Here is a 27267-nt window from a genome sequence, read left to right as displayed (position 1 = left end):
CTTCAGCAGTGGCTAATGTTGGTCTCGTTGCGCCTTGCTCCTCTGAGAGCAGAGCCTGTCAGCACCCTAGGCTCCTCTTTATCATCCAAACGTGTATCCTAGCTTTCCAAGTATATCACTTGGGGCATTGCTTGGGGGCCAGGTCTTGTGGCAGGCGCTGGGTGCTAGGGAGAGAGCGACAGGCAAGAGGGGCATGGCCCCACCCCGTGGAGGAAGCATCCCCAAAGGGTGAATGTTCAGAAGTGGGAGGTGCCCCGGGGTGACCAGGGAAGACTTTCTCAAAAAGGTGATGTTTAGGCTAAAAACTGAAGCATAAACAGAAGTTCGTAAAGTCGCCCTGACCAGGACAAACATCTGCTTTCTCTTCAATCACAGATTCCCGAATCCTGACCTTCTTAGACACCTACCTTGCCTCAAGTCATCAGAAGCCGTCGCCCATAGCCCCCGGGGGACTGGGTCCGATTCAAAAAGAGCTGGAGGCAGTTGCTGTTAAATTCGTGCGCCTGGTCAACTATAACAAGATGGTGTTCAGTCCCTACTACGACGCGATCCTCAGTAAGATCCTCGCCAGCTCCTAACACGTATGGTCCCTGTAGCAGCAGTATTACTAGCTCGACCTGTTCTCAGCTGTAATGTGGCTTTTTGGAAAATGGCTATTTAGTACCTTTCTGTTTAGTAGCACTGATTCCAAAAGGAAGAATATCGTGTGTCAGTGTTGAGAAGACCTGCTGGAAAATGCACTGAATTCTCTTTTGGGGGTTTGTGTTTATGAGTGCAAGTTCACACATCAGAGGCTGTTTGTTGTCCTGTTTCACAGGTGGCACTCAGCTTTTTGCAGGACTGTCCTGTGTCTCCACCCCCAGTGTATCGTGGTTGTAGCTGCCTGTCTCTCCCTGGAGCCTGGGACCGCTCTTCGGCCATCTGGGTTGTTTTCCTTTTAGACACCCGAGAGTATCTGACAGCCACCCCAGAGTGAAAGCAGCCAAGCCATGATGCGTTTAGGCTCGTCCCTCTCTCGAACAGCCCGCCCCTCCTCCCTTCAGGTATTTTATGTTAGAAGAACTTTATACATCTTACTGCCTCCTGTCTGCCTCCCTCCACCCCCAATTATTTATTGCTCTCTCCCCTCCTGGCCTAGCCAGAGCCCTAGAATCCTTTCATTCTACAGGAGTTATTAATATTTGATTTCAAAAAGCTTCTTCTTTTATACAAAATTAATTCTGAAACCTGGATGATAGTGTTTATGGGATGTAGAGAAAGGAAAATTCTTTGATTTTTATGTCTTAAAAGTTGAGGGATTTTTTTTTTTTATGTTAGTGTAATATAAAAGAAGACAGATATCAGAAGTTTTTACTGAAAAGTTCACTCTGATACAACACCTCGATGTATTGACTGAATTCGAATTCCAGAATTGAATTTAAGTGTTTTCAGATAAAATAGTGTAAGCTCACTTACTTCTCAGGTAATGAAGTTATAGGAAATCTCTGGTTTTTGAGCAGTATTTATCTAGGAACTTGAGTGACCAGAGTTTCTGACATATCCTGTGGCTGAAAGGGTAGCTTGGGGTCTCATAGGTGACCTGTTCTGTTAAAAAATAAATGTGTATCTTAGATAGGGACGTTATGTTAGAAACCGAACTGTGAAGTCATTGGGGTGATCTCCAGCTGCCAGAACCACAAGGGGTGTCGTCATGCAAGGAACCCCTTCATTGAAGCCCATAAGGGCAGGGCTGGAGCTGGGGACAGGGTTGGGGAAACATCCACTCTCTGGACCATCTAGTGATACCAGGTTCCAGAGGAGCTACTGGTTATACTGGGAGGGATGTGATTTCTCCATATATTTGCTTCAGACTGCACTCTAATATTTTTACTTGCAGTCAGAAATGTATGCTGGGTTCCATGGTCAGAGGTCATGTTAATAAAGTTTAGGCTCAAGGACAAATCCTCCCTGGTTTCCTGGGAAGGGGTTAAAAGCTCAGTAAGTAGAACTTTAAAAGAACAAAACCACATCTTCTGTAGCGCCTCCAGTGAGGTCACCTCTGGAATTGTTCCTGGAGGTCAGGCTGCCGTGGCAGCTGCGCTCACTGGTCGCAGAGAATGAGGTTTAGCGGGTGGGGGGTGCACTCTGGCTTGCCTCCACCTCAGTGTTCAGGGGTTCCCCACCCCCTCCAAGGATGTGGGAGGGGAGTGTAACCCCCACAGATGCAGGGCGGGTCACCACCTCCTGTAGTCATTTTCCCTAAATCTCCGGGGTTCTTCATTCTGCTTTCTTTTGTAAGAATTAACTCTTAGTAGATTTTTTCCCCCTCATGGGTTCCTGCATGGATACAGTGACGTTTGGACAGTTTGAAATCTTGATGCCCATGTAACAGGGAGCTTCACAGACTCCTGTGGCCCCCACTACCTCAGTGTCCCCTGGTGGAATTCTACAAGAGCCAGAATGAAGACGGTAAAGTTCAGAATCTCGATATTCATATTGAATCGTTTTGCTGTTGCTCTTTGAAGATAAGTGAGCTAGTTTTTCTTCCTGGAATCTCATAGGATTATCACTAAGGGCCAGGAAAATTCATTTAGTTATTTAGTCACTCAGGAAATGTTTGCTAAGCATCTACTTAGAACTCCCCCACCACAGGGTATTTTGTCTTGGAGAGACAAAATACCTTTGGCATATAAGTTATCCTTCAGAATTGAACTGGTTTTATATATATACTACATGCTGATTGGATTTGACATGGTTTCCTGCCTAAAAGGGTTTGTGGAAAACATATTTTTATGGAAGTGCTAAGTTTATTTGGCAATAGTACTTCATTACAAGTGGGTAGAACTGAGCGCCTTGAGAGCTGGGTTGATATCAGCAGGTCAGTTTGATTTCTCTGATAGTTTTCTAAATGAATGAGTGGGTGAGTGAATAAATGTCTAGAAGTCAGCTGTCAATTGATTAGGTGAATAGTGGGTGGAGTCACACTGTATGTATTTTTTTAATTCTAAAGCAAGCTGTAAAATGTGATTGTTCATGTAACCCTATAAATATACTTCAGGTAAGAGTTACACTGATATATCTTACTGATTAATGCAGTGGACAGGTATATAGGAACTTTTTCTCTGTGAAGAAAAGTTATTAAAAAGTTTGACTCAATAGGCATATAACGTGCACATTACTGGCTGACAATTCTGAATAGCTTATTTAGCAGTTCTGTGTTTGTGGCTTATTTTAATTTCTCCAAAGTCTTAAGATTCCTGGGAATAGAGCAGCCTGCTTTCCTGCTGAATTTCAAGGGAGTGAATAGGTGTTTGCTCTTTGATTTCCAGTGATCTTTTGACATGCCCTGACTTGTATGTAAAACACTTGAATTTCTTTTGAGGCAGAATAGTAGAGTGGGAAGACTGAGAGCTGTCAAGAAGCCAGAGTTCTAATCCCATTTCTGTCATGTAATGATTAGCTGGAGCAAATCAGGACCCATTTTCAATACCTATAAAATGAAAGGACTAGAAAAGGGCCTTTCAATTCTGACATTCTGGGGTAAATCTGACTGGAATAACTGAAGTAGACTGCGGTCGGATTGTACAGAAAGATCCTGACTTAGAGGAAGATCTGGGTTGAGTCTTTCCTCTGTTGCCTTCTTGCCAGGTTATGTGATACTGGGCCATTCTTCCTGAGGCTCTGTAAAACAAGAATACTAACTCACACTTCCTGTGAGGATTAAATTTGATAATGGATGTTAGATTGCTTTGTACACACAAAAGAACTATAAATGGCTTTACTAGCAACAAAGGAGAGTATTGTAACCTTTTGCCTGTAGGTGATGACAGATTCCACCGCGGATGCCGTCTCCTTCAGTCAAGCACGTTTTCCAGGCCTATAGAGGTTTTCCTCCTATCCTGTCCCAAGACTGTTATTTTCTTTTATCATCTCTTCTGTACCAGAGCTGCAATCTTATTTCTGTGCTGCCACTCACCTGCCCTCCAGTGATTTCTCATTTCCACCTCTATATTAATTGAAGTAAATGAATGGATGACTGACTGGTAGTGGATGATAGGCTATGAAACTCATATTAAAAGGCACTATCTCATTGAAAACATAACCTAAATAAAGAATTACAATGATGTTTGCAATTGTGTATTTATATTGGGTTTTATATACCTATTTTAATGGTTTACCTTTTTTTTTTAATGGTTTGCCTTTTTATTCAGTTTTCAAAGCACCTTCATGCGACAGGGAAAGGAAAAACCTTTAAGCCTGAAATCCTCTATTAACCTATCAAATGTTCATTTATACTTTCAGAAAAAGCTAGAGTCCTAGAAATGTGTCAGAAACCTGAGCAGGCAAAATTTTACCTAAAACTGCCTTTAGTGTGAATTTCTGTCTTAACCTATGTTGCCTTCTGAACTATAAATTAGTTCCGATTTGATGGAATATCACTTAATTTAGAAATCATTTGTGTCTGGCGTTGGTATCAATAGTCAGACTTCACCACTTTTGTATTTGTTTTATCTGAACGAAGCCTAGCCTCCCTGGTGGCTCAGAGGTAAAGAATCTGCCTGCAATGCAAGAGATGTGGATTTGATCCCTGGGTAGGGAAGATCCTCTGGAGAATGAAATGGCAACCCACTCCAGTATTCTTGCCTAGGAAAATCCCATGGACAGAGGAGCCTGGCACGGGCTACATGGGGTCACAGACAGTCAGACATGACTTAGTGACTGAACAACAACCTATCTGAACTAAACGCTGAGAATCTTTTAAGTGCAACTTTTGACTTAAAAGCAACCTTAAAATCAAAATAACACTTTCTTTCCTTTCTCATTCTCATTGCCTCTGCTTTTTAAAGTACTGTCTGCTGTGGGCTCAAAGCAGAAATTTGGTCACGTCTTGGACAGGGAAGAAAATTTAGTAAATGGAATTGGTTTTTTGAACTTTTATTCCCAGAGCCTGATAAGCTGACTTCTGTTAAATATTTAAGATTTTACCTAAATCAGTAATGTGATACCTGAGTTTTGTTAACTTGGCATGAATTAACCATTCAAGAATTCTGAAATTTGTATTAAATAAAATATAACTCCACTTGCTGAACATCACAGTCAAGTAAGAACTACCAACTTTAATGAAGTTTGCTTTGGGAATTGAAATGTAAAAACCAAAATTTATGAACATGGCGATTTTAATTTTACTATCATGTAAATCAACTCTTAGTTTTACATATTAAGTATATGCCAGTAGAGGATTATAAAATTACCAAATAAATTCATAATTATCCCCCAAGGTCAACATGCTGACAAAAGTGGTTTATATTTTCGTTCTTTTCCAGTAGTACAATTTGATCACTTTTATATTTACTAGGTAGCTATATAACCATTTACTTTATGTGGCTACACAGATAAAACCTCTTGTTTGAAATTTAGTACTAAAAGCCAGAGTTTGACTGATTTTTGTTTAGGAAGGATTTATGGTCCTTAAATTTTATCCAGTTCTAGAATTGTGGGGAGATGCTATCATTTTTTTTATGAAGAGGAAAGATATGAATATCTTTTGGTAATTTCTCTGCATCCAGCAATATGGATATGAGTCCTTGGACATGTAGGACTGGCTATATATACCACAGGAGTGTGCACATAGAGTTCCAAAAGTGAGTTCAGATTTCTAACATCATGCTACTTGATGTTAGATGAATGAATTATCATTCACACAGAATCATACTAAAAACCAAAAGTTCATGTATATAGACAGAACATTAAGTTCTACATATATATATATATAGAATATTAAGAAAATGTTTTCTTCTTAACAAGAAATAATCTGTTTCAAGTTGAAATGTAATATAACTTCTAGGGGGAAAAGTCTTAGAAATAAATGCAGTAGGAACAATTATAATACATATAAATGGCCTTAACAGTCCTTAGTAGCACTTTCACCAAGGTAGGTAGGGGTGTGTATGTGTGTTTTCTTGTTACAATGCTTAAAAAAAAAAAAGGATCATTTTCCTTGCATAATCATATATGGCTTTGTTTGCTCATATGGAAACACTCTTACAGACCCTTACAGGTATTTGAAATCAGTTTGTCTTCTTTAATACACTACCCAGCAATAGCACTCCAGGAAGATTCCATCTCTCTATATTTTAAAGTCTGCTATATGGTACTACTTGTGCCTTTCAGATTGTATTGTTGATAACCATGATATTAAAAAGAAAACCCACACAGCTTAGAAATGATACTTAAGATAACAAAATCTGAGGTAGAGCTGACTTTAAGGAAATTTTACTCGGCTTTACTGGTAAAATACTGGAGACACTTGGGATCAACTTAGGTAAGTATAACCTTGCTACATACAAGTCTATATAAGAAATTAATATAACTTTTTTTTTTCACTTGTAGAAATATTTGAAGCTGAAATTTAATCATACTTGAATTCAAATTCTAAATTGTGTACCCAATATGTAAGATTGTCTCTTTATAGCCTTAATACTTTTCCTCTTTTTTTTGTCCTGATTTTTAGCCTTTACTCTGAATCACAATCCCCAGGGCTCAACATGTTTTTGGTCTAGTTTTCTAAAAATGAGTCTAGAGGAGGTAATGCTCCTAACAAAGAGCAAAACAATTTTTCTGACTTACTTTTTAAAGATAAGTTTTTGCTCACTGTAATCAGTTTTTGGTTACTTGGCCACAGTTTTTTTTTTTTTTTTTGATAGGTAAGAAGTGGATTTATTCCAAGTGAAACACACTCCACAAACTGAGTGTGGACCATCCCAGAGGGCCAGTGCAGCCAGTCATAGTTTTTCCTTAATGCTATCTTTGTTTAGTGCTTAAAAAAAACGGTCTTGAACATTGAAATACATGTGAGAGCAAGACTGAGTGATTAAAGGAATACCCCTACTTATGTCGCTTTTGAGAGAGATGAAAGATAAAATATCTCAGTCTCCCTCAGATTTAATTTGGGGAAAATGCATTCATATTTGAGGATTTTTAAAATGTTTAGTTTACCTCTTAAAAATGGATCCCTCATGTTTTCAAATAGTAGCAAAAAAGACCAGGAAAGGACAATAGTTGTATGTATGGTAAATACAAGATGATTTTTCTTTGTATTGTTGATATTTATTTTTAAACTGTATTGGCTATATAACATAAGCTGCTATTTCAAATGCGAATGAAAGCAGCAGCAGGAGACGTGACTTTTTTTGAGATCCTTTTATTTTTTAAAGGATTGTTTTAAAATGTTAACCTACAAAACCGATTCCATACATTCTGCCATAAATAAAACGAACAATAAGGCAGGACTCTACATAAGCAAACCAAAAACAGCTGTTTTCAGAAAATGTGATAAAATGCTTTACAATCATAAGCCATCCAGTTTTTAAAATAAAACTGTTGAAAACCCACAAGTCTTCAAGTGGTACGTACAAGACACCCTTGAAGCGGGAACAAAATGTGGTTCTGCCACTTAGTACTGTTCTCACACTTTTGAAAACCTAATTCTGCTCAGAGCATAGGTCTGTTCCAAATCCTAGAATTCTCGTAGGTTGGCTGGTTGTTCTCCAGAACCATATGATAGAGGCACCAATGACAATACAACTTTGTTTCCAAGAGCCTTGTAACAAAGCATTGTCTCTTAAACATACGACTTAGAGGCGAAAGGACAAGAGTTTTCCTCTGAGGCAGGCGCTACACCTGCTTCACCGAATCCGCTTCTGCTGCCTTGCTCTGTAGATGTCGTGAACAGGGGGGACCACAGCTCCCTTTTCCTCATCTTCATCTGAGTCCTCGTTGGGCCTTTTGACGGCCTTCGTGAGCACTGCGTTACTTTCCACTGGGCCGTTGCCTTCTACGGCTAGCTCTGGGGCTCCTCCAGTGATGATCCTCACAGCTTCTTCAACTGCTGTTGAAGCAAAACAAAAGGACTGTTGGAGGGTGTTTAGGAGTATGCCACTGTGTCACTCACTCTGTTACCCAGCAGCAACTAACACAACACTGTAAAGTAACTACAGCCCAATTAAAAAAAGTATGCTGTGAAGGAGTATGTATGCACCACTTTGGATACTGTATCATTTTGTAGCTTCCTATTAGCAAATTCTGAGACAGCACTACTGATACTAAATAAAGACAAAAAACTATGGCTAAAATTAATAAAGTTTTCATAAGCAAAGTCTGACAGTGCATGTTCACATGAATAGAAAAGAGGCTTTTTGTGGTATTTTTCTTAGTAGGATTAGAACATAAACTGGCCCCTGTAGCAGAGGGCGTGGCCCCCGCGAGGCCTCACTGTGCGGCTGCGAGGTGGCCTGCTGGTTGTGGAAACTTCCGTGGCGATCTCTCCTGTCTTGGAGACAACAATGTGAACTCCACTCTATAAATGGAGCCTCATCACTTACTATTTGGTATCTTGCATCTTCGGAAAATTTCCATCAGTTCATCCACTTGTACAAAAGGACCCTATTTTGACACAAAGAAAACTTAATCCCCAATAATCTGACAAGTTAAAATAGCCCCACTTTGTATTTCCCATGATAAAAGAGAAAAAGTACATAATTACTACTTTTACCCATAGAGCAAATATCTGTCATGAAAATGGTGAACAAACCTGGAAACAAATAGGAGGAGGGAGAAGTTTCATTAAAACAACTGCTGCAGGTGGTACTGGGAACACTCCACCAGGGACAGGGTGTAAGCCCGGAGCTGTAAGAGAAAGGAATATAGGAATGGGATGGAAGAACTTCTATACATGTCATAACTAACATAAGTAATTTGTACATAGATTACTATGTACAAAGAGTCTATGTTGCTTTGTCCTGGACATCTTAAAATGTTTTTAGTGTTCTATATGTTTGACCAAACTCAAGTGGGTGAGGCAGTAAAAGTAATCTCAACCCCACAGCCATATGGGAGGCAGAAAAGTAAACAAATGACTTTGCATAAGATGACCCAGAACCTGAGTTAGTCAGTTTTTGTCAAAGACCATGTCTAAGCCTCACAAGTCATTTTTCAGCAAGCCCACTTAAAGTCAGTTATACAGTAACATATTTCATTGGAAGGGCCTTGTTCAAATAGAATTCAGAGACTACTACCTATTAGTAAGTACAAACAATACCAAATATCACCAAAGTAAGTTTACAGCTGTGCAGGTAACCTGGATGTAGCAGCATTTCAGAAAACTCTCTTAAGTATCACTGCCAAATGGGTACTGCAGTCTGGATCAGTGAGGTTTTTTGTTTAAGACATTTTAAACTCATCTTGATTCAAAGATTACAGCCAAATCACTTGTCATTAGTGACCCTGAGTCTAATTATTAACCTACAATGGAAGGGTCACATTAGTTTGCCCCTCCCAACCCCCACATGCCTCTGGATTTAAACCAACAAACAAACGGAGGTCTCAGTACTGGATCTAAAGTCATGGCTTACGTGCTAAATGTCGTGGCTGAAATGGAATCATCTGCTGAGTGTCTGGTTTAGGGTATTCTGGTTTTCTATCCACTTCATCTTTCAGAACAGGCACTATAGAAGGAGCTACAACTGGGTCTGGAATTATAGCTGCTAGCTTAGCACGGGAGACATCCTGAAAATGCAGAACAGAAGAATCCTAAACCTGAAAAAGGGACTTACAGAGTAGAACTGTGCAATTCTACAGTCCTGAGGATACACTGAATAACTGGGTTAAAACCATAGCGAGAATGGAGAAAGAAAAGCGAGAACTTCCAGGACAGTGAAGATTGCCAAGTGTTAAGAATCATTAGACTCAGTGTCACCAGATGGGACATCTGTAGGATCCTTTTGTAGGTAATACATACCGGGTAGATGTATATACCTGGTAGGTAATAGATACCAGGTAGATGTGGGGTAATTTGGAAGAAAATCTGCAGTTTTAGATATTTTCTGATCTCTCCTTTCCACTAAAACTGAACATCATCCATCAGATTCTCTTAAGTGAAGAAGCTAATTAAGTGCTCTTTCATGAAAGCTAACAAAGCTTATAACTTAGGTTAGTTCATAAGATTTTCCTAATGAAATGAAAAATTATTCCCAACATACTGTTACAAGGGAGAAGGAATGTTTATTGAGTAACCACTGTTTGTCAATTTTTGCTGTTCATTCACTCTTTGAGGAGGTAGATAGGATCACCTCCATTTTATAGAAGGGACTAACGCTCAAAGAGGTTCTGCTATCTCCCAGGTTATCTGGCTAAGAAGCAGACACAGGAGTTGAGAGCACAGGCCTCTCTGATCTCACACCCATTCTGTCTTCTTTTCAGTGTCCCAGCAATGCCTGCCATTGCTGACAGCAACTCTCTGAGAGAGCCTCTTTTGCCACCATCAAGGGATATAAGAGAATTTCATGTTCTCAAAACTTGCTCATATGCAGTTGGTGGCAAATCTAAATGAGGATACCAACTAAGAATTGCTTTTTTTTTCTCTTTCCCACTCTCACTTATGTGCTACACACAAAAGCATAATGATCCTTCCCAAATACACAGAATAGAAACAGAAATACAAGATGGAAAATTCATGAAGATATTTTCATTAACTTCCTTAATTTCCATTTTCAAATTGGCAAAGTTGAAATAGTCTAAAGATTCTGCATAACAGTCTTAAAAATGCCTTTGGCTTTTCATTAAGAATTAGTTAAACCAGGAGCAGAATCCCCTCATCCCTGAGCAGTAACCCTAGTTTAGAATAGGAATATGGGGCTGGCACACAACTGGAGCTTCCATTAATGAAAAGGTCTGAAGTTCATTTTAATCTGCTTCAGACACAAGACCACTGAGACTGAGGTTATAAAAGAGGGCAGTGAGGAAATGCAGAATAATGGTGAGTAACATCCTAATGCTGGTTGGCTTAAGGAGACCAATCCAGGACTCTTGTGGATATAGCTTCCCCTTGGATTTTCATCTGGTCTTTATTCACTTGACACAGAAAAATCAAGCAATGATTGAGCAATGGTTTTCTCACCAAGGGCTATCTCTAGGCTATTAATCTTTCCTTTTGGACTGAATGAGTTCAGGTTCCAGATCTGTTTTCTTAATGATGCAGTAGTCCAAATAGAGGAGTTCCATTCCTAGATAAGCTGTTGGGTTGACCAAAAAGTTTGTTCCAGTTTTGTTCCAGAATTGGAACGAAATTTTTGCCCAATGAAATAATTTCCTAAAGGCCTCCACTGAAGGAGCCCTGTTTAAAGATACAAACACTTCAAAGAAATTTATGGATTTGCCAAGCTGTAGTTTCTTCATATCTATAACATATATAGCAGGAATTACATTTGGTTTAAGATCTCCTATCAAAACACACTCCTCAGTTTTAAGAACTATTAGAGAAAAACTAACCTAAGTGACATTCAGATTTTCTTGTTTTTCTCCCCTCTTCCACCTGCCCACAAAATAAGATATAAGGCATTGACAATTTTAGGGAAAGAATGAAGTTTGTTAAATCTCATTTTAATTCTCATTTTGCTCAGTACTGTTGATAATATTTCACAAGCCCAAGGAAAATCCATGAACTTTTTATATGCTGCAAATCTATTCTAAAACTAGACTAATTTCAATTTCAGAATTTATTTTAAAGTTTATCCATGAACTATTCTAAAACATTGGGAAAGTAAAGACATCACACACATCGTGAGCCCAAGTACATACCTTATACCCAAGTGCTTTTAGTTCACTTGCAGAGCAAGGATATAAATCCATGAACTTGTATCTGTCTACCAGTAAAGCTGTTTCTTTGCCTTCATACTCTTCTTTGAATGCTGTAAACCGTCTTTTCTCCACTTTGAGTATACTAGCTAGATCACCAATATTACTTTCAAAAGCTAGAAATCGGGCCCAGATTTCTCTGTAAGAAAATAAATATAATCAATACTTCACAATATCCTGGGTTTGGGACTTACAAAAATCTTCCAGTTCCCTTCCTCACCCCTTTTTAAATTATAAGAATCTATTTTTTTTAATTATAAAGATTTCTAAACTTCAAAACATAGAGTAGTATAATGAATACCTATACTCCATTACCTAGATTCAGTTATCATTAATATTTTGCTACATTTGCTTCCCCATGTTTTCAGTTAAGTATCTGAAAGTGAATTATAGTCATCATAACCTTTCACCCTAAATACTTCCATATTTAAGGTTTTTTTGTTTTTTGTTTTTTTAGTTTTTTCTTATTTAGCCTACTTCCTATCATTTGTGGTCAATAAGAGAGGCATTTATCCTAGAGAGGGTAAACTCTAGGTGGAGAAGAGTTGAAAAGGAACCTAGATTTCCAATTTCTCCTGAATGATATGACTTCACCATTTTGTAGTGGCATGAATTAAAATGTAGAATACATTCTTTGTGCAATGTATGAATAAAAATATATTTCAAAATCTAACATGATTGTTCTCTATTTTTTCCCATTAATAGGGATCACTGGGGACAAATTAGTGCCTTACCACTGTTCTAACAGCCAAAATTAATTCTCTGAGATTCTACTTAAAATGTCAGTAAGCACCTCTGTACTAAAGTAATACAGTGACTTCCTATTTTATGCTAGGTATAGGACTATCACAAAACTTCTATACTTGCAGACATTATTGCTACTCAACAAGAAAGTAAGAATTGGGAAAGTTAGGAAACCTGCCCAAGGTATAGCTGACTGAGTTGGAATTTGAAGCCAAGACTCCAAAGCCTTACTACTTTCACTGTACCGCTGTTCCTCTAGTATAACTGACAGAGTCAAAACAATAAATCAGGGATATAACCTGTCAAACTTTCATTTTGTAAGAGTCTTTGCTCTTGAGGAAGAGACAAAAATTTCAAAACTCTGCCCTAATTTGTCCATATCAACTTGTAGGGATATAGAGAAAGATATATTAAAATATTTAATAACAAATTGTTAAGGCATCTCTCAATCCTAGTCAGTATGCAAAAAAAAAATTTTTAGCAAATCTTAAATAGGTATGAAAATATTGCAGGCAGCCATTTGTAAATGAAACTTCAAAAGAGAAGGGAAATTTCTACTGAAACTTAAGACTCACAACAAGCAAACATTCATCCCATGGACTACAGTTCAAGTATTAAAGCTGCCGTTAGAACCTGACCAGTAAGTTTTCACAATGGCTTACCCAGATTTCTCAGGAGGAAGACTTCCAGATGTTAAAACACGTTCAAACAAAACTCGAGTATTATTGTCCTCTAGAATATTAAAGAAAATTTTAAATATTTTTTAAAAATTTAGTTATGTAATTGAACAAAGCATTATTTCATTGAATCCTCACAAAAATCTTATGCAGAGGGGTCTAAGTATTATCACAACCAGTATTTATATATGAGGAAGCTTGAGGTTCAAACACATGAAGTGAATTGATTCGGCTCATTGTTAACTGAGTAATGGACCTGGAACTAGAAGCCAGACCATACTAAACAAAAGGTACTGAATAGGTGGAAGGGGTGGTGGATGAATGTGGATGATTTTAGAAGATAATAATGCTGACAGTGGGCCTTCCTGGTGGCTCAGCAGTAAAGAATCCACTTGCAATGCAGGAGACATGGGTTCAATCCCTGGGTTGGGAAGATTTCCTAGAGAAGGAAATGGCAACCCACTCCAGTATTCTTGCCTGGAGAATTCCATGAACAGAGGAGCCTGACGGGCTACAGTCCATGGACTCAAAAGAGTCAGACATGACATGGTGACTAAACAACAACAACAATGCTGACATCAGATTCCATCCTCAATTTTACAGTAAAAAATATTATACATACTAGTAACTATTCTAAAAAATGAAGCAAAATAATATAAAACTGGTGAGGAACATTCATTTCATACAAGAAATTTCTTTTTAATTAAATGCTCCACTGACTCACTTTCTGGAGTTAAGTCCTCTTCCAGAGAGTAGAATCACTAAGTTGAAATACAAAGTCATGTTTTAAGTTTTATTCTTTTCTACTATTTAGGTAGACAGAATGTTATATTTTTCTAAAATATCATTAAAATCATTAGTATACACCTGTGATATATAAGCTTACATCTAATTATTTACATGACATAATTTTTTATATTTCTTTCTTAAATGAGTTTTTATACCAGACCTTTTTTTTTTTTTTAAACCAGATCATTTTTAGTCAAGAAGTTACATATCCTGGATTGTGGTGTGGTTAAGTTGACTAAATGAGATATATACATACATATATGAATTCTCTAGCCTTGTACCTGGTGTAAGGTAGGAACCCAATAAAGGATTGCCGCCATTGTTATTACAACAAAATAGAAAAATAAAGATGCTCATAAACATAATGTTTCTTTTTGAAATCTCTTCCCCAGTAGCCTCAAAGCATTTTACTCTATGACTTGGGTATCTTTGAGTTTTCATGGCTTGAGATTTGTGGCTTTATTCCTACTACTGTTGGGACTGTGCTGCAAAATTAAAGACCATTCTGCAGAGGGAAAAATTCCAGGAACATAATTTCAAAGAATGACATTGATGGTTTAATATTAACCATTATAGATCTAGAATCTACTTACCATTGAGGTGAGAAAGATAGTCAATATAGGCCAGGACATACTCTGGAATGTCTCCATATTTCTTTAGCCCCAGCTCAAAAATCTTAAAGGCAACAGATTTGTCCTAGAAGTAAAGAAAGCAAAGTACTGATTTCCATCAGATGAGATACTCAATATTAAAACCACATTTAAATATGACTAAGTACATTAAGAATTAAAATGGATATTAAAATCATGTAAAAACTGCAGCACTAAATACCATTCAGGGGATTTAGATTCAGAAATATGGAATTTAATAAGGTATAAATTAGCAGGCAGAGGGGATATGAATGACGCTCCATGTAATTTTCACAGATACACTTAAGTCTCCTTTATGATAAAGAAGAATTAAAGTTTAAAGACAGAAACTAGGATTGCCTTTCTTTTAATTAATTTATCCCAGATAAAGGAAATTATTCTATCTTTATATTTTATTTCAGGACTTACCTTACTACAGTAATATTCCATGAGTGCTGCAGTAACATAGACATGGTGGCGGGTTCTGGTATCTTCTCTTGCTTTTTTAAATATCATTCTTCCAGATTTGATACCTTCAGCTCTTCTTGCAAATTTCATATATTGGATATATACCTATGCAAAAAAAGCATTTGTTTTCTATAGATTAGGTAGAACATGATGCCTATGGCATCTAATACAGGCTCACCATACTAACATACTAACATGTTTTGCTGTATAAGAATGCAATTTGAATACCCGAGAAATTGAAAAGTATCAATAAGATGACAGATATTGGACTATTTAAATCCATAAGCAATTTTTTTCTGGTATTAAAGATGCATGCAAATTAATTTTTTAAAATTGAGATATAATTCACACAGCACAAAATTCACCCTTTAAATGTATAACTCTGTGATTTTTAGTATAATCACAATGTTTTACAACCATTACAATCATCTAATTCCAAACATGCTAATTAAACCTTAAGAAGGAATAAAAGTGAAAATACTAGAAAATACTAAATTTTCTTGATTTATTGCTTTAAAAACCCACTACTCTATTTCCTAAAGGACATATAATGTAACTTCATTGATAAACTGAATCATTTTATACTTTGCACTAACAGAGTACCTAACACATAATAAGTACGTAATATTTATTCGATGAACCAAGGTCTCTGGACTATACACAGGATGACTATGAGTAGGCTCCTGATTGGCCCAGTTTTGATGATGCCAAACCTCGCTGCCCAGATGAATGAACTATGAGTTACTTGAGGAATGAAATTTAACTTATTTGTCATTATACTGCTGGAATCTAGCACAGTGCATAGCAGATGCAGGCTGCCAAACAAATTTTAAAAAGATGACTAAATGCAAGCAGTGGAACCCCAAGGTAAACAAACAAAAAAGGAATAGATCTGTAGTTGACTTGAGGCAGAGGGTCTAGAGCCCCATGCATTGGCCTGTCTGCTTCCCCTCCCACTGAGAGTTCCACTACACTTTTACAAAAACAGTGGCTTTGAAAACCACTATTAGAGGGGACTGCCTTGCTGGTCTGGTGGAAGACTTTGCCTTCCAATGCAGAGGGTGTAGGTTCAATCCCTGGTCGGAGAGCTAAGATCCCACATGCCTTACAGCCAAAAAACAAAAAAAAACCCACCAAAACATAAAACAGAAGCAATATTGTAACAAGTTCAATAAAGACTTTAAAAATGGTCCACATTAAAAAAAAAGAAAAGAAAACCACTATTAGAATAGAATTCAAGATAAAGTGAGTTCCTGATCAACTGCTTCCCAGAATGTTGGTTTCTCTTGCCTCTATTTACTTAAAAAGAAATATTTATTAAGCCACAATTACATAGCATTCAAACTATGCTCACGAGGAAGGTGTTAGAAAAAGTTCCACTGCAGCTATTTCATACTTCTGTACTTTAAAAAAAAAAATAAAGCAAAGAGTACCTCAGTAATTGTCAGGGATTGGGAGACAGGGAAGGGTTGACTATAAGGGGGTCACATGAGGGAATTTCTGTGGGGTGATTTAAGTGTTTTGTATTTTAATTGTGATGGTTGTCCCATGACTATGTTATTAGTCAAGATTCATAGAACCAACAATTCAACAAAAACAGTAAATTTTACTTTATGTAAATTAAAAAACTTTTTTTTATAGAAGCAGACTGCAAAGGTGGAAAAGATTTGTAAAGTTACTTACCAAGGTGGGATCAATATCCTCAATTGCCAGAAGTCTATTATATATACTGTGAACTTTCTCATACTTCATGCGACTCTAAGATGGTAGAGAAGAAGTGGATATAAATATATACTCATAAACAAGCAGGATTTGAGCTCTGAGGAATCCAGAGGCTGCACCCCACAAAGGCACCTGCTTTGAGCATAAATATATAATGAGCTAAGGACTAACAACTGTTCATTTTGCATTATCTCTGTTTTCAAAAAGCAATATGCCTGGCAAAGAAGCAGCTAGGAAAAAAAATTCAGTGCTGCACTAAAAAATCCAACTATAAGAAAGTTCTAAATATTTTAACTTACCTCTTCATAATCTGCATATGCAAAATAAAGAAGCATATTCTTCTTTAATAAAGTGCTTATGGCTCTTTCATATATATTAGCAGCTTCATCACTAAATAATTTGGCATTATTCATATCCTAGGGTAAAAAAAAAAGGAAGCTCACTTACAGTAATTTTAATGTAGCTGAAAGAGAATAAAACACAGACTCATCATATGTATTTACCTATGGACACACATGCATTTACCTATGGACACACATGCATTTCTGGATTCTCAAAAAATTCCAAAGACTTCTTCCATTATTTTAACATAAAAAAGAATCATGTAAGTACTCTAAGTGATTCATCACTTTAATACATTAAAAAAGAGCCACTATATTTTAATTCTAAGATGGTCTAATCACATAAGAGGGTTGCTAAGATTATAGTGACATAAGATTAAAGTTTTCAATTCTTATACATTATTACCAAAATTCAGTGTTATACTTTTAGTAAATTATTGCTATATTGAAGCCATGAAAAGACCAAAAAGGGGGAAAGAAATGAATACTCACCCCCTTCTCTGCTAACAGTTTACTGGATTGCTCAAGATACTGGGCAGCTTCATACCAAATATCAGGGTGATGGCCCAGCACCAGCAGGCACTGTTCATAAGCAAACATAACTAAGAGAAGACATTTGCAACATTCAATTAGAATAAACATTATTTAAAAAACTATCCATATAAGCATTACAACTAAATTTTTAGGCTAAGACAGGGCCCTCAATAATGAATGATAATTAGAAATAAAAAACTTTAGTGATAATTATCATCTACCCAAACCCATTCATTGATCATTTATTAAATTAATATTTATTGAGTACAAACTATATGCTAAGGAATGTGAAAGACACTGTGAATATAGCAGCGACTAAGACTTCCTATATTCAAGAAGTCTGCAATATTTTGGGAAGATTGATATTAAGAAAGCTATTGCGAAAAGTAATAAGCATGATGAGGAAAGTGCAGTGTACTCTTAACTTACAGCAGCAGGACTTAACATAGTTTAGAGACTCAAGAAAGGCTTCACTAAGGAACTGACATCTAAGCGAAACCTGAAGAAGGGATAGAATCTGGTCAGATGAGAGTGTAAGTGTAAGTAGAGGCAGGAAGGACAGGAGTAGATACAAAAATGGTGCAGGCAAAGGAAATAATACTTGCTAGGCTAAGAGGACAAGGCAAGATTGAGGAGTCTCTTTAAGTTCTATATTCTAGTGCTAGCAGTGGCACAGTAGTCTGTATAAGACTAACTCTCAGTGGAGAAAAAAAAAATCATCAATTGAACAATACAAAAGCAACAATTTAAAGGCACCAGAGAATGACCAAAAGAAAAAGAAACCAGAGAGGCCTGAGCGCTAAAAAACTGGAATTTTTAAAAATTGTAGACATGTATTTAATATTCCCCTCAAATACACAGCCCTGTGTGTATAGTTCTGGGATAGCTAGAACTCAAGTCAAATGCTGAAGTTTTACCAGCTTGAGGTGAGTGACATGGAGTTCTGGCTTAGAAGAGCAACTGGAAATTAAGGGGGAAAATCTCCCAAAAGAGAACCACAGAAGGTGGAGGCTGAAAATCTGGACATAAATGCCCTCAAATTTTTGACTGACTCTAAAATAGACATCCACAGGAAAAAATACAAAGAGCCTGAGCAGAAAGAAGAGCTGAAAGGGCTGGAGTGATAGCAGCTGCCCACTGTAAGGGAGACCATGTTTGGAATCTGACTCCCATCAGGTTACGGGATTCTGAGTAAACACCTTGAACTTTCCATTGTCTTAGGAGTAAAGCCTATATCCCAGGACTAAGAGATTTACCATGAGTTAAAGGCCACTAACAAAGGCTCATCCTAACACTGTAAAACCAAGCCTCCACAAAGTCGAGATCTGCCAGTAATTTAACTCCCTGCTAAAATAAAACCCAACATTCTTCAGAGGAAGATAACAGAATCTAGTCCCTACTATGTATCATTTACACAGCTGTACAATGTCCAGAAATTTTTTTAAAATGTCCAGGCTTCTGACAAAACAAAAAATGTGACCTATAGTCAAGAGGAAAACAAATCAACCCGTCAATGGTACATATGTTGGAATTGGCAGACAAGGGTTTTATAACTATTTTAAATATATTCAAGGATAAAAAGAGAAAGATGATAATGGCCACGGAATCTCAACAGAAAAAGAAAAACTGTAATAAATATAAAAATTCCTTGAATGGAAATTTATGGAACTGAAAAGTAGAATAACTGAAATGAAGAATTCACCAAATAGGCTCACCAGCATATGTATATGATAAAATAAAGGCCAGTGAACATGGAGACATCTATAGAAATTATTGAGTCTGAGGAACATAAGAGGAAAAAAGCCTGGGGATTAAAAATACAACCTTGGTAACCTACAGGATAATATCAAGTGGCCTAACATACATGTAATTGGAGTCTCAGGAGAGCTAATCTTGTTACCTCTTTTAGTTATCAGGGTCTGATCTTCTGTACGAAGAGGGTTGCTCTTTTCCCACTGTATGTACTTCTTCCACATATCCACCTGCTGAGCTTCTTGAGGAGTATTCTGAGGAGGCACTGAAGGAGCATTGCGGTCCAAACCTTTCATTACTGTCTCATATTCCTAGACAATAAGCATTTAGAATTCTGCAATAAGCTAAAGAACAACTCATATATGGAATGGAGTTGATCAGTTTGGAATAGTTTGTTCAAAATGCCTTCCCCCCCCCCCCAAATACTACTTTGTTAATATAACCTAAAAACTATTTAAGAGCAGGGAGAAAGATAAAAGATTAATTACCCAGGAACAAGTTCCCAGGACGAGGTGAACAGAAGAGCCCTGGGCCCTCTCTGTAGATGATCTAAAAAGTCATGCTCAGGACAAAGAGGTTGACAGATCAACATGACTAATGATCTGGTGGCATCATTACTGCCATCTCTGGAGAAACTTTCTTTAAAAACTTCAATATTTCATAGTATTAGGCTATTTTCCCTAACTTCTAACAGTTTCACTGAGTGGAAAGGAATGTACACAAGACAAAACTCTGTCCCTGACAGCGATGTCATTAGACCAGACAGTAGCACAGCATTCAGATATGTATGAGCAGATAAGAGGGACGGATAAAACCTGCAGATCAATTCTATGCAGAACTTTGTCTCTACAACCTCTGTTTCTCTATCTTAAAAAATAATTTCTTCCAAACTTGACTTCTTCTATTTTATCCTTTCACGAGTCTGTAAAGAGGTATTTCACTTCAAATATCAAATACATCATCTGTTCAGACAATGTAATTAACTGTTATTAGTTAAGATTGCCAATGATTGAAAATATTGAGTAATACCAGATGGGAAAAGCTCCTGTGTAAATAACATACTCATAACAAACATCACAGTAAATGGCCTGATGGAATTCCGTACCTTTGCTACCCGCCTAGCATTCATGTAATCTCTACTCCGATCTTCAATCATTTTTTTAGCTAAATGAATATTGATACCCTAAGGGAAAAAAAAGAAAATGTACATTATTCTAAAATTAAGTATATTTTAATATTAGGATAATACAGTTTATTCATTTGCTAAATAACTTTAAATTATTTAAGAGGTTTTTTGGTTAGTAAAATAACTAATTGATCATTTATATGCATTTATATATCATTTATATGCATTTATATATCATTTATAAGCATATAAAATCGATCATTTTATATGCTTAAGAAATCAAGGAGGACCTGCCTTTATGTTATGAGATGGCAGTAAGCGTCGAATATAGGGAATGATTTGGAAAGGGTCAATTATTTCACATAAAATTTTACTAATAAAGAATGATGTACAGATTCAGCTGGGTAAATAGCCATGGCTTAGTTCTAAAAGCCTTTTTCTAACTAGGTCTGTATAACTTCATTCATGCCTAGTAGTTCTCAAAGAGTAGTCCAAAGATTCCTATTCCCCAAGACCCTTTCAGAGGGTCCGTAAGATCAAAATAATTTTCATATATCACTGAGACATGATTTGACCCTCTCACAAATATACAGTTGAGTTTTTCAGAAGCTATATGACATTCAATATCATACCAGATGGAATGTAGAAGCAGATATGAAAATCTGTCCTCTACTAAGCTAAGATACCAAAGAGATTTGCAAAAATATGAAATAATGCCACTTTTTTCACTGAGTTTTTTCTTATTTTGGGAAATACAGTTTAATAGTATTTATGTTAAAATATAAGGAGCCTATAACTATAAACTTTAAATGAATTAATAAATATCTTGAAATTTTCTCAGTTTTAATTCCAACATAAGTATTCATAGATAAAAGCCACATTGAGATTAGAAGTTCTTTGGGGGCTTCCCAGGTGGCTCAACAGTGAAGAATCTGCCTCACAATAAAGGAGACACTGGTTCGATTCCTGATCCAGGAAGATCCCACATTCCTCAAAGCAATTAAACCCGTGTGCTACAACTATTAAGCCTGTGCTCTAGAGCTGCGGGGCTGCAACTTCTGAGCCCACTCACCCTTGAGCCTGCGCTTTGCCACAAGAGAAGTCACTGCAGAAAGAAGCCTGAGAGTAGCCTCTGCTCGCTGCAACTAGAGAAAAGCCTATGCAGTGACAAAGACACAGCACAGCCAAAAATAAATTAAAAAAAAAAACTAATAAATCACTTGCTTATGAAACAACGATGTTGGACCACAGTCCCACATCTCACAATAGCCAAGGCAATAATCACATCACTGTAACCAGGTGAAAGAGGTACACTGCAACTCGTCACTACGACTAGAAAAGTAACTCTGAAAAGGAACTTTTTCGAGTAAGAAATCAGTGGCAATATGTATGTGTATAACTGTGAGGATATAGTTTAGCACTGAATAAAAATGGTTTTATAAGAATTATAATTCTCCTACAGTATTCTCTAAAAAACAACTCAACAGTAATATGAGACTCTCAAAACATTAGGAATGGTCCTTTCATTACAATCAACATGAAAAGAAACGTATGCAGCACTGATACCCAGGTACCTAATATTAGAAAGGCTATAAACTCACAACACATGAAAATTAAAATCACTTTGTCATAATAATAAACTACTCTGTCCTAATTTACCTCTTCATATTTGTTATAGTCTCTCCACAATTGTTCAATATTGATCATTGGATTAACACAACCTCGTTGATAAACTCTTCGAACAGCTGTTATTCTCTGATTTTCTGCATAAGATCCAACAGCTTCCCTGGTATTGGATGAGAAATGCCATCAATTATATTATAGCTAAATCAGTGTTCACACAGAAAATAAAACTATGTAAATACTTACACGCCTTTTAAGAAGTTGATGTAATCCACCCAAATCTAAGAAATAAAAGAAAATGCTAGTATTTTTCTTAGTACTTTCAAATTTATTAAGTGTATGTATTAGAAAATTTTAACTTTACCTGGTAAGACATAATTTCCATTCCAATTTTATCCAGTGCAAAGTCATATGCTTGAGCCATCTTTTCTCTGAAATGTGAAAGATGTTTTTTTAGAAAAACTGTTATTAAAATGTATCTATAACTAAAACATAATCATAACTTCCATTCATAGGATCAGAACATTTAAATCTTTTATATAAACAAAATGTAATGACATCTTTGCAAGTATACAGTGTTCTTTTGTGTTTAGCTTGTTAATGTCATTAATTTATATACTTTGTTTCTTTTACCTACTACTTGTAAGCTTATCAAAGATAGGGGCCATGTTTTATATTATAACCTTCCAATTGACTGATCTTATATGTAGAAGATTCAAATGGGGAAATATCTGATTCATTAAGAAGGTAAGTTATGGCTGAAGATCTATTAGCTCTGAAGTAAAATTCAGGGAGAAAGAACATGTTCAACATAAGACTAAGAATAAGGAAGAAAACAAAACAAAGAATTCTGGTTCTAGAAATAATCTGCCTATTTGTTATACACAAAAAGAGCTTTTGAGAAGGCCCATTATTTATATTCAACAAAGATAGATAGGTGAGGGTATGTTCTAGTGAGGAGGTCAATTAAATAATATCATTGTCAAAAGTGCCTTCGAATAGTTAAATAGCACATTACAAATGTAACCTGCCAAGAGTGGTGCCATGACAATAAGATGCCTTTTATTAAGTTTGACAACAAGCCTGTGAACAAATTGATCTGGACCTGCAAAAGTACAGTGTTTCAATATAGAAGACAGGCTTGGATGACTCAACTCTCCAGAATAAATCTAATGCCAGTGATTTTCTTTAAAGTGGTTTTCCCCATGGTTTACTAACTTCTCAGAGAATCCTGATTTTTCAAATCCTTAAATTTCTTCATTCTCTGGAGTTAAGAGTTGCGAGAGGAGATGAATAAATTAGGACACGACTTGCATTCTTAAGATCCTGATTTAACTTACTTGTAACTTGGTAGTTTACCCTTGGTTTCTCGGACATATGAAAGATAACACTTCCACAAATCAATGTGCAAAACCTTCATAAGGCATCTCTGAAATAGCTGTAAATACAGTAAAATATGAGAAACCACAGTTAAATTTCCCGTGTACACAGTTGAAATGAAACATTAAAGAAACAAATTCAGCTCCTTTCATTAATTTAGCTTCCTACAAATAAATGATGAATAACTCCCTCTATTTTGTTTAGATAATCAAAATAATTCTCATAATTTTGATCAGGAGAATATAATTACTTTCCTTTCCAAAATTTTATTATGAACATTTTCAAGCACACAAAAGGGTTGAATAAGTACAATGAACTCCTATATAATCACTTTGCTGTTATTGTTGTTGTTTAGTTGCTAAGTCAAGTCCAGCTCCATGGACTGTAGCCTGCCACGCTCCTCTGTTCATGGGATTTCCCAGGCAAGATTACTGGAGTGGGTTGCCATTTCCTTCTCCAGGGGATCATCCCGACACAGGGACTGAACTTGCATCTCTTCCATCTCCTGTACTGGCAGATAGATTCTCTACCACTGAGCCACCTCGGAAGCCCATATAATCACTATCTAGATTCAGCAATTATTAACATTTTACAGTATTTGCCTCACAAATGTTAAATCCTAAATTAAACTTCAGCATAAAATTCAAAGTGTATTTAAAAGGACTCACCTTTTCTACCTTGTCATAATTTTTAGCTTTAATCTGCAGAGAAAAAGAAAAAAAATATAGAATTAACACTATTCTTTTTAGAGTCTTAAAACACTATCTCTTCAGTGTTTTGATTACACTTGTAAATTCATTCCTATACTCTATTAATTCTGCCTTTGAAAAATAAATAATAGAAGTCTGAATCCAACATGGATAATGTGCATTGTAAATATGCCTTAAATAAATAAATTCTATATGTAAAAAATGTTATACATTCAATATGTTGAAATTTTGTGAACTAAAAATTTTGTAAAACAGTCACAAGATGAATAAAGAAATACAAACAAGGCATATTTGAATAGAGCTTTGAATAGATATACTAAAGACAAAACTTTACTTTCCCTGAAGAACTACTACTAAAACATTCTGAGTAGGGTAGCAAAAAAGGTTTGCTAATTTTGACCACACAAATTTTAATCACTCAGTCAACCTGCTATACTGGGGATACCACAGTGAACAAAACATGCATAGCCTGTCTATGTCCTCAGAGAGCTTACAACTTTACAGGGGAAACAAGTGCCAAGGTGAGGGAACTACAGGGTGCTATGGGGGCATTTAAGAGGAGAATAAACTCAGGCTTAGGGGACTGCAAAAGATTTTCTAGAAGTTAAGATATTAGGAATGAGGTGTTAGATCAGAATGGCTATCATGAAAAAGTCTACAAATAATAAATACTGGAGAGCATATGGAGAAAAGGGAAGTCTCCTACACTGTTGGTGGGAATGTAATTTGGTACAGCCACTATGCAGAACAGTATGGATGTCCCTTAAAAAACTAGAAATAGAGCTCCCATATGATCTAGCAATCATAATCTTGGGCATATACTTGGAAAGAATGAAAACTCTAATTTGAAAAGATGCATACACCCTAATATTCATAGCAGCACTATTAACAGCCAAGATATGAAAGCAACCCAAGTGCCGATCAACAAATGACTGGTGTGAGAAGGTATGGTGTGTGTGCACACACACACACACAGACACACACACAGACATATGTACACACACAGACATATGTACACACACACACACTCACACTGGAATATTACTTAAGCATGAAAAGAATGAACCATTACCATTTGCAGCAACATGGACAGACCTAGAGAATATTATACTAAGTGAAGTCAGTCAGACAAAGATGAATATTATGTCACTGATATGTAGCATCTAAAAAAATAATACAAATGAATCTATACACAAAACAGAAACAGAGACATAGAAAATAAACATGATTACCAAAGGGGAAAGGGAAGAGAAGATGAATAAATTAGGAGTATGGGATTAACAAATTACTATACATAAAACAGATAAGCAACAGGGATTTACTGTATAGCACAGGGAACTATACTCAATATCTTACAATAATCTAATATGGAAAATAATCTGAAATATATGCTCACACATACAACTGAATCACATTGCTAATGTAGTTGAAACTAACACAAAATTGTAAATCAATTATACTTTAATTAAAAAAAAGAATGAGTTGTTAGACTGATAAAGGGAGGATTTATTCCAGGTAGGAGGAGTGACATGTGTGAAGACAAAGGTTAAATACTACTAATTTCCCTTTGAATATTTTCACTAGATGGTAGGTGGGGTTAGTTGTTCAATTGTGATGCATCAGCAAATCTATATCAGCCTGATAGCTGAATAATTTGGTTAGTGAAATCAGCTGTGGTCCTTTCCAATTAGTAGTATGTATAAATTTTCCCACTCTTTCTAGCTTAAGGTACTACAGATCAGAACTCTGTGAGGCTCTTTTTCTTTTGCTGATTTCTTGCTCTTGCTCTCTGGAACTTGTAAGATTTCACCCTTCATCTTTAGAGATCATAAATTATAACAGGATTTGCTTAAATAGTCTTTGCTCTTTGAGGCAGTTAGTCAAAGCTCTGGAGTCAGATCTCTTGGGTTCACTTTCTGACTATAATAGTTAACCTTTTTTTCCTTATCTGAATTAGGGGGGATAATAGCACCTATTTTGTAGGGTTGTTGTAAGGATTCAACAAGATGATAAATGTAAAGCCCTTAAAACACTGCTTAGCAGAATGGGAACTTAGTAATTGACATGACATTTTTATTATTATTTTTGCATGTGCCAGGTCTTAGTTTAGTTGAAGCATGATAACTCTTAGTTTCACATGTGGGATCTAGTTCCCTGACCAGAAATGAAACTCAGTACTCCCCTGCATTGGGAACACAGGATCTTAGCCACTGAACTACCAGGGAAGTCCCATTATTTATTATTATTACCACAAATTCTGCTTGGGACTCAACATGCCCTTTGAAGCTACAATCATGCCTTTTTCAGCTCAAGGCTGTCTTTTTAAAATTACTGCCTCTCTTCAAACTATTCCTTTTTTTTTTTCCTTCTTGAACTCCTATTACACACTTTAGTTCTTCTATCCTCAAAATCTGTCATTTTTATCCTTTCTTTGCCTTTGGCTTTAGGTTTAAAAATATTTCTTCCACTAGATTCTCTAGGCCACAAATTTAAGTCTCCATGTTATCATTTTCCTCCATTTGGCCTATTGTTGTAGTTAGTTCAAAAATTAGTGTTTTTAACTCCAAAGATTTTTTGTGTTTTTTGAAATACTGCACTTTCAGTCTCACTGTGTTCCTATTATTTTGTTCAAGTTACTGTCTCTCTCCTCCAGCAGCTCTTTTTGCTGGGGGCCTGTCCCAACAGCTTGTGTTCCTTTCATGTTGCTGGATCCTTAGACACGTAGTTACTTTTTCCATCTATTCCCTGAGCTCAGTTGGCAGTCCCCATGTAGCAGTTGACCCTCTCTACCACAACAGCTGTGTAGCAGGTGTAGACAGCAAGTTGGCTGATGGTAGTCTTTTGGCCAAAAAACAGAGAAGTCTTTACGCAAGAGTAAGGAGGACTCGGCTTGCCAATTTGGCTCCTTTTTGGTTTCCTGGAGGCCAGGCTGATGTCAACATCTCTCTAGGGCAGAAAGATAGCGGAAGGGTGCCAAGTATTTCTGAGTCAGTTTCTTATTCCTTGTCTTAGGCGCTCCACCAGCCCTGTCTTCCAAGACTTCTGTAGAAACTGAGGTTTCCTTTCGTCCAACTGCTTGACTCAGTACAAATAAATAAGTTG

At 36.5% G+C, this 27267-nt stretch overlaps 2 protein-coding genes across 9 annotated transcripts in view; one reads left to right on the top strand and one right to left on the bottom strand.

The window, feature by feature from the left end:
* Window positions 1-4103, top strand: part of TCP11L1 (t-complex 11 like 1) — a 35040-nt gene extending 30937 nt beyond the window's left edge. For 6 of the 8 annotated variants that reach the window (XM_065944858.1, XM_065944851.1, XM_065944852.1 and 3 more), the window contains 2 exons: window positions 376-555; window positions 818-4103. In XM_065944858.1, coding sequence (XP_065800930.1) covers window positions 376-555; window positions 818-879 — 242 coding nt within the window. In that variant the 3' untranslated portion in view covers window positions 880-4103. Of the gene's footprint in view, window positions 1-375 lie in introns of all 8 variants that reach the window. The other 2 variants (XR_010664414.1, XM_065944854.1) reach the window with 2 other exon arrangements.
* Window positions 4104-5138: 1035 nt separating this feature from the next.
* CSTF3 (cleavage stimulation factor subunit 3) overlaps window positions 5139-27267 on the bottom strand; it is a 65957-nt gene continuing 43828 nt past the window's right edge. The window contains exons 4-21 of the mRNA XM_065944850.1: window positions 24124-24156; window positions 23416-23513; window positions 22440-22506; window positions 22322-22356; window positions 22112-22238; window positions 20432-20509; window positions 19475-19637; window positions 17533-17642; window positions 16999-17115; window positions 16661-16735; window positions 14939-15082; window positions 14474-14576; window positions 13077-13146; window positions 11614-11809; window positions 9390-9543; window positions 8570-8664; window positions 8361-8421; window positions 5139-7867 (exon numbers count right to left, since the gene is read on the bottom strand). Of these exons, the coding sequence (XP_065800922.1) occupies window positions 7665-7867; window positions 8361-8421; window positions 8570-8664; window positions 9390-9543; window positions 11614-11809; window positions 13077-13146; window positions 14474-14576; window positions 14939-15082; window positions 16661-16735; window positions 16999-17115; window positions 17533-17642; window positions 19475-19637; window positions 20432-20509; window positions 22112-22238; window positions 22322-22356; window positions 22440-22506; window positions 23416-23513; window positions 24124-24156 (1929 nt within the window). The 3' untranslated portion in view covers window positions 5139-7664. The remainder of the gene's footprint in view (window positions 7868-8360; window positions 8422-8569; window positions 8665-9389; window positions 9544-11613; window positions 11810-13076; window positions 13147-14473; window positions 14577-14938; window positions 15083-16660; window positions 16736-16998; window positions 17116-17532; window positions 17643-19474; window positions 19638-20431; window positions 20510-22111; window positions 22239-22321; window positions 22357-22439; window positions 22507-23415; window positions 23514-24123; window positions 24157-27267) is intronic.

This window comes from Muntiacus reevesi, chromosome 9 (genome assembly GCF_963930625.1).
Source record: "Muntiacus reevesi chromosome 9, mMunRee1.1, whole genome shotgun sequence".
Taxonomy (NCBI): Eukaryota; Metazoa; Chordata; class Mammalia; order Artiodactyla; family Cervidae; genus Muntiacus; species Muntiacus reevesi.
This window is presented reverse-complemented; position numbering and strand designations above follow the sequence as displayed.